At 32.7% G+C, this 11169-nt stretch overlaps 1 protein-coding gene across 12 annotated transcripts in view; it reads right to left on the bottom strand.

Moving 5' to 3' along the window:
* Window positions 1-11169, bottom strand: part of LOC106457347 (inositol hexakisphosphate and diphosphoinositol-pentakisphosphate kinase-like) — a 211293-nt gene that overhangs the window by 42063 nt on the left and 158061 nt on the right. For 10 of the 12 annotated variants that reach the window (XM_022383235.1, XM_022383240.1, XM_022383244.1 and 7 more), the window contains 2 exons: window positions 9584-9703; window positions 2649-2804 (listed from right to left, as the gene is read on the bottom strand). In XM_022383235.1, the coding sequence (XP_022238943.1) occupies window positions 2649-2804; window positions 9584-9703 (276 nt within the window). The remainder of the gene's footprint in view (window positions 1-2648; window positions 2805-9583; window positions 9704-11169) is intronic. The other 2 variants (XM_022383236.1, XM_022383242.1) reach the window with 2 other exon arrangements.

Here is an 11169-nt window from a genome sequence, read left to right as displayed (position 1 = left end):
ACTGCCAACTCTTGGGCTACTCTTTTACCAACGAATAGTGGGATTGACCATCACATTATAACGCCCCCACGGCTGAAAGGGCGAGCATGTTTGGTGGGAGAGGGATGCGAACCCGCGACCCACAGATTGCGAGTCGAGCGTCTTAACCACCTGGCCATGCCGGGCCTGATGCTCTATTGCACCTCATATAGTCAGGCCTACTAACAAATGATCCAAAAAACAAAGAATGTTCTAGTAAATACATTTATTTATCAACTCTGGAATGGAATTTTATAACCTTAAATATGTTTTTTTTAATATTTATCCACTTGAACTTATATAGGTGAATTTTCAACTGCACAAATATTCTTACAAGTGCATAATTTCTGATCAACTGCACACTAGGAAAAATCCCTGTTTTATACCATTACAAGCAACTATTCTGACTAATTCTTTATCAATTCAGGTTCACCTCCATAACAAAATGCAAAATTACATATGTGATTTCCTTAACCCTTTCTCACCAGGTATAACTGGTCAAGAGAAGTGATGTTACTTCCCATGGCTTGTACGTGTATTAACTAATATTAACTCTTTGAGGCCCAGATAAATATAGCCCACCTCAATTTCCATACATTAAAAAAATTCTTCAGAGTTAAAATTCGTTTAATAAAAACTTTATATTTTAATTTTCTACATAAAAATTTTTAAGAATCACAAATTTTGATTTTGGGTTGATTTAATCATGCTCCTGATGAAATGATTTGTTTAGAGAATTTCCTGAATTTTTTATTAGCATAATATGACATACAGAAATTATAACAGTTCTGAACAAAATAGCACTAATCTGCTCTTATAGCTTGAATAAAAGTGTAGTGTTATCGATTTTTAGCCAATTATTGTTTCTCAACCTCAATGAAAGCTATTTTTACATTCATTTAAGCTGTAAAAAACGATAATAATTCCAGTCCAGGGGCAATTGGGCAGAGAAGCCAGAATAAAGTGATAAAAGGTGAGCTTGGTGGTTTGCTGCTAGAAAAAAAAAAAGTGCCTATGAACAACTTCCACTACAATTATAGTCCCAATTTATCTTTTTTATTTTAAAGCTTGTTTTATCATTTTATACTTCACTTGAATTATGATGGATGTTTTTGTAAAAGATGATGAGGTAGACTTAGTTAAGTAGACTGCACCAAGCTCCATTTCACTGTCAAAGTTGCTGTGTTGGGCTTTTTTTGTATTAAGATATGTTGGCCTAAGCAAATGCTTGAATGGACAAAGAAAATTATAGAAATGAGATTATAAATGCACATACACACATAAAACTTATTATGTATGTTAAGCGAAACCTTATGATTAATAGCTTACCAAAAAAAGGTTGGCTTGCTTATAATTTTGGAACAGTAAAAAAAAAACTTATTTATACTGCACACCAGTTATTGTAAACACAGTTAAACTATGTACCTTATTTTCTGAATCAAAACAAAGATAAAATTTAGTTTTATAAAATAATGTGGGAAGATATAAAAATCATTAATTAAAATCTACAAAGATGAGCATTTTTAAGCATTTCTAAAAAATTATATCACAATGAAACCTTTTCACAAATATAAATCTGTGAATTCACAAAAAAAACACATAGAAAAATTAGATTGTATTTGCAGATGCTACATAATCTGCAGAAAGTGATTATGAGATTTCAAACTATTTTCTCAAGTAGATGATTTTTTTTTTGCTTTGCAATATAACAAACCATACAATCAGATGCACTGAATGGACACATCTGGGCCCAAAATGGTTAAAGCATTTAAAAATTTAAAATAAATTCTCATCTTATGGGAAAAAACAAGAAATAAAATCTATAACATAATAATAGTTAGATATCAAACATTTTTTTTTTAAATGTTGGCTCTTGTTTCAATTAACTGAACACCAGATAACCGAAGAATGAACAATTATGAACAGCATTCTTGTCAATAGTTTAGTTTTTTCTTCTTTTGAAGTCTAGAATATCAAATGAATGGTTTTAGTGTATCTTGTCTCTACTTCTATGAATAACTTTAGAACCTTTTTTTTTTATATAAAAAATACTGTAACATTTTCTAAATTACTATTTCCTTGTGCTGTTCATTCAGGTATGTTTGACAAAAACACAGCTTCAAATTCTGAAGATCTAGATAATACTGAAAAATCAAAAATATTTCCAAAAATCTCATCTCGGGTCAAAGTCAATCCTCCTAAAATAGTGTAATGATTCCAGAATGTACAAGCAATTGTTAAAAGTAAAGGGAGGAATGTCATTTTTGCAGGATTCAACAAGCAAACTCCAAGAACAAAATGGAAAAAAAAAACAACTACAAAGTATCAAGTCATCCAGTATGGAAAAAAGACTGTCTGGACTCAACTACTACATACTGGACAGAAGCTTTATATATACATGTATTGTACAAACATTGCAAAGTAAAAGCATTCACTTCTATGTAAGCATGCATAAATAGAAAAATATATTGTAAAATATGCATAAAACATATATAACAATTACCAATGCTAATTTGACATGAAAAGATGATAATTAATGATAGTCCCTGTTTTGAGTCTATTGTGCAAAGCAATTTGTTGTGCCTATGTGAACTAGATCTGGTCGCGAATACAAGAGCTTGTCCACTTACAGAATCACTACCTACATCATGATCTTTACTTTCTTCCTCCAATGTTAGATCATCATCTTCTTCATCAATACGGCCATGTTTGTCTACATCAGCAAGGCTTGCCAACCCTTTTTTCTCAGCCGAGGGTTGGCTGCCAAGAGAAATCGGTCTTTCTTTCTATGTAAGAACAAGGAAAGAGGCCCACAAATTAGTTTCCAATTTATTCATGTCTGTTTCGAGAAGAGTAAGGTGTCCAAATAGACACTGTTCAATGAATTATTATTCCAACATGACTTTATACATTTTCATAGGAACCCTATATGTTTATGAATAATATAAAAATGTTTACTTGTACAACAAGTACTGTATGCAGTTAATGGACTAATAACTGGGCAACTTAACCAAGTTCTAAATGAATTAGAAGTAAATGTACACAAGAAGTGATATATGTATACTGGTCTGTGTGAAACAGTTGATACCAGCAAGGCAACAGTCAGAAAATGAGAAATAAATAGTTAGTGACCAATAGGAGGAAGAAAGAATACAACAATTCAGACAAGCTAAATAAGAGAGCATAATGTATACAAACTATAAACAAATGTGAAAGTTACAGAATGTGAAATAATATTCAAGTACTGTGCAGATCTCATTTATTAAAATGTTATGCATGTACATGCAAAACTTATAATAACTATAAAACCCACCCACTTATCATATGCTTTTATTTCATGCTTAATAAATTCTTTGGAACAGTTGACAATGGTTATTTCTACATTTTTTCTGGGGCATGTGAACCTAATATTTGTGATACAAATTAGAATAAAATGAAGATGTTCTTATTCACATATTTTTCTTAATTAGTCCATTATCGATTTTAAAATATAGATGTGTACAAAAATCATTTTATATCAAACATTTGTATGACACAAATCACTGCTCAGGAAGCTTTTTATTCAAAATTATCATGGTCCAACTTAGCAGGTCATTTCTTGTAGTGAATGAAAGGTCTCTGGGCAGCTACTTGTTGCACATAAAATATGGATCTGAAATGCTATTTTTAAACACCACCGAGTATACTTAATGGACTAATTATGGGTAACATGGAGAAAAAAAAATCTATAGTGTAGCATAATTGTTATCCCTACTATTCTTGTCCTATTCTTCATCAGCTGTCAATGTTGAATACTAATACATATTTAAATAAGTGCATAGTTTTCAATAATATGCGTACAGTTTTTACAGTGCTTGAATGTATGAACACTTTGGAAAGAAAGGCTGCTGAGATGTCAAGTTTCAATTGTGACCTAATCTGCTTTTACTTTTGCAGGTGTTGTATTCGAGTATGCTGATTTAAAGCATTCACAAATGTGCTGATTCAGAACTGTTAAGAGAAGTACAAATCCAACACAGAGAGCCAAGGAAAAACAAACAAATGTCAGCAAACAGATAACCCAAAACTTTATTCACAATAAGTGTAGTCATGAATTTGCTGTATTATAACTTGTAGATTGATTATACTAGCAGCTAGGGTAGTTACAAACATATCAACATAGGAAAAGGACCTCAAGCAATATGATATATTGCACTTTTCAAATCATAAAAAAAAAGTCCAGTGCAATATCCTAAAATTCATGGATACATATGTCATCGACTATTCTAAGTAACATATACAGAGGAGAAAGCTCCAAATTCCAATTTGTACCAGATGTGCTGCTTCCCTAAAGGAGTGGACAAAGCTTCAAGCTATTAACATATGTAATCTTTACCTATGTAAAAAGAATAGCACTTGCTTATGACCTATTGACAACAGGTCAACAAGAATGTTACAACTTGAACAAACATTTAGAAAAATTACCTGACTAAAGGTATATTGTATACTAGCTATGGAATGGTAAAATTAGTAGCTATTTCAGCAAGGACAATCACTCTCCTTATCTCAGAGTCTTCTAGACTTGAACATTAGCTTTACACATTAATGGCCAAGTACAGAAGCTAATTACATATATTAAGATGTTGTTATCATTCCCTATACACAGACAACAAATGAAAAAAAAAATAAAACAAACAATCAACCAATAAAAGTAAATCAGATAAAATATTAAAATAAAGTTAAAACAAAATTAAAATACTTTAAATTCAAAATCACAACACAGAATAGAATCAATTGTAAATAAGATTTGAAAATGAATAAATTCAAAATCAGAATTAAAAATGATAAAAAAATTAAACCAAGTGGTAAATTTACGACTTCAACTATAAAAATACAAAAAAATCATACAAAACATTTTAACACTGCCCCATAAAATAAAATAATCATATAGATGAAACACAGGATCATAATACAAAACTGAAATTAAGTTAAACCATGAAATGAACTTAGTAAACAAAATTAAATTTAAAGAAAGAAAAATTTTGACTACAAACCAAAAGAAAATATAAATGAATTCAGAATACAAAAGAAAAAATATTCCTCACAGTTTACAGAAAATTGAAGAAAATACTATATTTACATCGGCTGATATTACAACAGACGTGGGCTGCTTTTATGCCTGAATGATGTACTTGTCCTATTTTTAAGATCCTTCTCCTGAGGTTAGACCCTTTCATGCCATCAAATGTGTCAACCATGGAAAGTTGCACAACTTCTCATCAATTGTGGTATGTCACATGTCGACCAATGTGTACTTGTAGTACACAACATCACTGTTCAGCAGCTAGCTTGGTTTTCATGACCACTAATGCCAAAAATATCAGAAGGTATGGAGAACAACCAGTCCACTATTGTTCAATTATAAAGTATGCCATCATGACATGCACCAAGTACTCCCAATCAGTTTGGTCAGGGTTATCAAACATATACTTGATAAACTGTACCAACTGTTCAGCCAAACTTCTTGGTGTATGTATGTTTCTCTAGGTGCACTAAGATGTGATACCAGTTGTTTAAGCAATGAGCTGCACTAACGTGTCTGCTAATGGACAAGCTTTAGCCCACTTGGTGAAGTGGTTGACCAGCACATATTGGTTAACTTTTTCAGTTTCAAGCAAAGGATCAGCTACATACAGGGTGATTTTCAATGGAGACAAATTCTGTTTCAGTTTTCCCTGACACAGCCAGTTTTTTCTTATGGGCAGCATAGTGCCTACATAGTCACCTGTCTTAATGAGAATGTGGCTGTAAAAATCATTTTTGAAAGCTTTCAATAGTACATGACACTCTCTGGTGCCCTTCAGTTCTTTTATTAAGCATAGTCAGAACAATTTTCTGCCTTAGAGCTTTGGGGACAAATATTTGCATCACAGGTTGCCTACTACATCTCAGTTGTTCATACGATGGTACAACACACCATCCTGCACTTGTAACTGATTACATAAGTGTCAGATATTGAGTGCATCATTACTGTATTTACCAGTTTGTGATGGGCATGCACTATTTTGCTGCACAGAAAGTAATGCTTAAGTCAAGATCCTTTATTTACTCTTCTCAAAGTTCTTAACTGGTCATCTGTGACATCCATACAAATGCAGTGGTTGCTCATCACTGTTGCTGCAATGGCTTTAACTGTTACACATTGTCAGAGGTCAGAACATTCAATAAACAGATATGATTTCACATATTGGCAAGATAATTTGTTAGCATCTCTATTCTGCTGACCCAGACAATTCTGTACAAAGACTGATACATTTTGAATTTTGCACAAAGCTACTCAAGGGTTATCTGTGCTAACTGTCCCTAACTTAGCAATAATAGATTAATGGGAAGGCAGCTGGTCAACACTAGCCACTGCCAACTCTTGGGTTACTCTTTTATCAAAGTGGGATTAATTGTCACATTATAACGTCCCATAGCTGAAAGGACAAGCATGTTCAATGATGGGGGATTTGAGCCTGTAACATCCAGATTTGGAGTTGAGCACCTTAGCCATCAGGCCATTGCACAAAGATACTGCACTCTTGTAGAATCATTATGCAACACACAATTTTTAAAAGCAGCCATTTCTGTGATTCTTGGTCCACTCATTTGGTGAACTCCCTACTATAAAAGTACTTGTGGTAATATACGACACATACTAAAACTGAAAGCAGTTCTTTGTTATACACTACTAGTGGTCAGGAGCTCTCAGTGTATGACTCACATTTTCATGCATTCAATGCCATCATGTACTTGTGATAAAATCATGCCAGTTCCACTTTCACTGACATCTGTATCCAGAATGAATGGACAAGCTTGATGATAAGTTAACACTGAAGCTTAGACCAAGGTGAGCTTCAAGATTTGGAAAGCATATTTGCATTCCCATTTCTATTCAAAGCACATCAACTTCAGTAAAGTGGTGCAGCTATCATTCTAGAAACTGTCAATAAACCACTGTTAGGCTTGAAAATTAGAAAGCTACAGATTTCTCATTTACTAGAAGGGTGCTCCATCTTTACTGACTATGTGACTGAGAAACTGTATTTCTGTGTGTGCACTTACATATTCTCAATTTCAAGCAAGCATCCTTGATGTGCTCAAATATCATTCTCAAGTTCTCAGCTGCAACTTCAAATGTGTAACAAATACAAGTACATTATTATCATAGATGAGACATCTCTCCTGTTATAGACCTTTTGAAAGTGACAGGTGGATTACACAGACCAAATGGCATGAAACAGAATTCATATAGTTCTTCTCAAGTATTGAAAGAAGTTTTAAGTCTACTTTCATCACCCAGACAGTAACCATAAGCCAGATTTAGGTAATGAACTAATGGGCACCTTCCAACACACCCAAACATTTATATATATACGAGGTAGAAGAAAAACACTCACTTGCATTATTACCATCACCAGCCAAAAGTCCACATAGAACCTTGGTATCCCTTCATTCTTTATGAGATACAAAATCTCTTTTGGAACCATGTAATGTTTGCTCAGTAGATCCTTGATGAATTAATGATGAGTATTTCATTGTGATCACAAGGAGACATGCTCAGGAATGTCTTCTCATGTAGTCTTCTTATATCATCCATGTAAATAGCAGAGTTTCTGTGAAGCCTTTAAGCTTGGAACTTGGCTCTATGGATAGCTCTTATCCACAGTGCCAAATCTGTAATAAAACTCCTTTACAATTGTGTTCCAATTGTCAAACTGCTCATCTTCCAAGTGCTCTAAGGCATTGAGTGTGTAAATATTCAAGTTCAATGTCAGATATTGCACTGCCTGTCCCTAAATCCACCAATTTCAAGTAATAACTTGATTGAAAAGTTTGAGGAAATGGTCAAAATCTTCCGTAGCCATCTGCTTGAAAACTGGTGGGATCTCCTGTTTCACACCACTATTATACTTAAGTTGTAATACCATCAGGTACCTGCTATCAGCTTTTCTACTGCTGTGCCACTGAAAGGCTGTGCACATACAAGGGAGGATCTTGTCTTGTCCAAAATGTTTAGAGATGTACACATCTTTCTGAATCCAGTCCTTGGGTAAAGTTTTATACAATGTGCATCAGCATCATGACAAAACACATTCTATGTGGACTTCAAGGACTAGGCAAGGTTTTGTGGAATTATCAGTGTGCCTTGCCAGTCTAGAAGGCTTAAGACTAAGTCTTTAAAATTCACTGAATCATGATGAGACACTAGCAGCTCCACCTGATGGCATCAAGATGTTTCTCTTCATACTTCCTCTGAAGTTAAGTGAATAAATCGAAGATGGTCAGCAAAAAGTTATGTAGGTCACTGAATATCCAAATAACATATAATGGGGAGAACCCTTCCAATTTGTATAAGTATCTGTGTTTCTCCTTGAGATGGTCTTGGCCCCAAGGAGTGGACACAATAATAACAAGTTTCTAGCCATTGCCATATGTAATACTTTACTTAAATAAAAGGATCAGCACAGGTTAATGACTTTTTGATATCTTGTAAACGAGAATGTTTTAACTAATTGCAGAACATTTGCATAAAAATTTAAACATAAAAAGAATACACCTGACTAAAAATATATTCCTGTTATAGAACAGTGAAATTAGTAGCTATTTCAGCTACAAGGCAAGGAATAATATTAAACATCAAATTTCCAAAACAGCATTTTTACGTATATTTGTTGAACTTCACACAAAGCTACTTGAAGGCTATCCGTGCTAGACATTTTTAATTGATAGACTAGACATAAGGCAGATAGTCCACACCACTCATCACCAACTCTTGGGATACCTTTGCTAATGAACAGCAGGATTTACTGTCACATTATAATAACCTCAAGTACAAGCATGCTTAGTGACAAGTTTCATCCCATGACCAGCGGATTGCAAGTCAAGCATTCTAACCACCAGGTCTCAAGTTTTTATGACTCTCAGAAAAGATTTATTGAAAATGTACAGAAAAAACATGGCTTTTATAAATAAATACAGGCTTGCTGCAAGCAAGTTTTTAAAAGTTCAAAATGTAAGAGTGCATCAGTTACTTTAATCACAGTGGCTAAATCATGCACAAAAATTACCACATCTCGATTCTTAAAAACTAACACAAATAACCATGAAGCAATGCTTGAAAACTCAACATTGAAACTTCAAGCATGTTGATTGTAGTTCTCTTTACTAGTTACTACTATTCATTCTGTAATATTGTTAAAGCCAGACTTCACATATGAAATAGTAAGATATAACAATAATAAAGAAAGATAAAAGCATGCCATGCAGCAACAGGCAAACAACACGAATCTATTGTACAGAAACTTTATGAAACAATAACAATGGAAAAAAAAATGGAGCTACGTGTTGTCACTTTTGTATATATCTTCCTTGTTCAACAACAATAAATCAATTAACTCAGTACCAATAGGATATATGAGCAAAAGAATATTAACTCATGTATTCCAAAATATTCATTAGGAAAAAAAATGTAAACATAAACTTTTGGAAATAATGAAACCAGTATAATACTAATGGACAAGTCAATCCACAAAACACTAACAGGACCATTCCGTGACTGAGGACGAAAACCCGGTCCAGGTGGAAGGTTTTTCTGTACGCAGCACACCACACCTGGGCTGAAATGAAGCTCCACATGAAATTTTTCTTCTGAAGAGGGATCCTATGAGAAAAAAACATTAGTCGCAATATTTTTTCTATTTTTATGCATTCACATGTACAGAAGTTTTACAGCTCCCTAAATCCACTACCTAGTTTAAATTACAGTGCATAACAAAAGTAATACCCCATGTGGGAAAATATATATGGAACTTTAAAGCCATAAAAGACAATCCATATCATCTTCTAAAATAAACTATAAGCAAGACAAAGTGTTTTACTTTGAGAACTTTTCATGTCAGCTTAATTTTTTATACATATTTCATATTAAACAATTTATAACATTAACAAAAATTCTGAGCAAGTCTATGCTGTCTGTGTTACATAGTTCATACATCTAAACCATTACTTTGTATTTCACTATGACTCTCGTTCCCAAGTTAATGAATTATGCAAATAAAGTTAATAGAGCTAAAAGTATGAAAACGAATGTAAAATACACAGTAAAGTTTGAATTTGGATAATATTTGAAACTGATTATTAACTAAAAAACAAAGCAACTAATTTTTAAGTCAGTTTAGCTTATAAAGCATCAGTTTCTTATAACCACTGGTACAAAATTAGGCTTGGTCAGATAATTAAAAGATCTATATTAAGATCAACTATCAATGTAATTTTTCAATAGTAAAAACTGTTTCTCACATTCTTCAAAAATTATTTTACCATTAGTTGACAGAACTTCAAGTTTGAGTAAATTTCAAATTATACTAAATTACTTCAGCTGGGAAGAGCTATCAACTCTTTCAGCATGGGCTCGATCCTGGGACCAACTTCATAACTGTTTTGAGTTTGTTATAGTTTTCATGCTATACCTTTTTAAATTATTAAGTGCACGTTCACAAAATTTGGCAGATTATCAGTAAATATTACTAGGCTTTCATATGCAAAATATCAGATTTTCTAAGCAATGTTTTTCTCATGCCTTTTTTCTTTTCGCATGTTACCTGTCCAACTAGCAAAGTAATTTTCATTTTAAAATTAAAGATACTTTTATGCATCAGAAAATTTTCAAATTTCACATCTGAAATCTTTATAACATCCAGATGGTTATCAAACATTTCTTAATAAAAAACTTTATATTTTATCTGTTATTTTCACTAACAAATCTCTATACAGGTTCGGACGAGTTGACCGATCTTGTAACCACTATAAAAAATTAGAAAATAAATACAAGTTATGCCTTTTTCATTCTAGAATTACTACAAATTATAACATGTATATACATTATTACTATTTACAAATAAGTTCTTAAATTTATTTTTCTTAAAACATAGAACAGTAAATGAAGAAGTACAGCAAACAATTATCTATTCTAGTTCTGACCTTTGTACTTGTTTGCTGCTTGTCATAGGTTGCTAAGCCTTATAAAATTTAGCACGTGGAGGATGTGAAAAGAAATAATTATTTTAAGGTTTTATATGTGTATATATATATATATATATATATATATATATATACACACACACACTA

Source organism: Limulus polyphemus, unplaced genomic scaffold (assembly GCF_000517525.1).
Source record: "Limulus polyphemus unplaced genomic scaffold, Limulus_polyphemus-2.1.2 Scaffold320, whole genome shotgun sequence".
Taxonomy (NCBI): domain Eukaryota; kingdom Metazoa; phylum Arthropoda; class Merostomata; order Xiphosura; family Limulidae; genus Limulus; species Limulus polyphemus.
The sequence above is the reverse complement of the archived record's forward strand: the minus strand, read 5'-3'. Positions and strand labels throughout refer to the sequence as shown.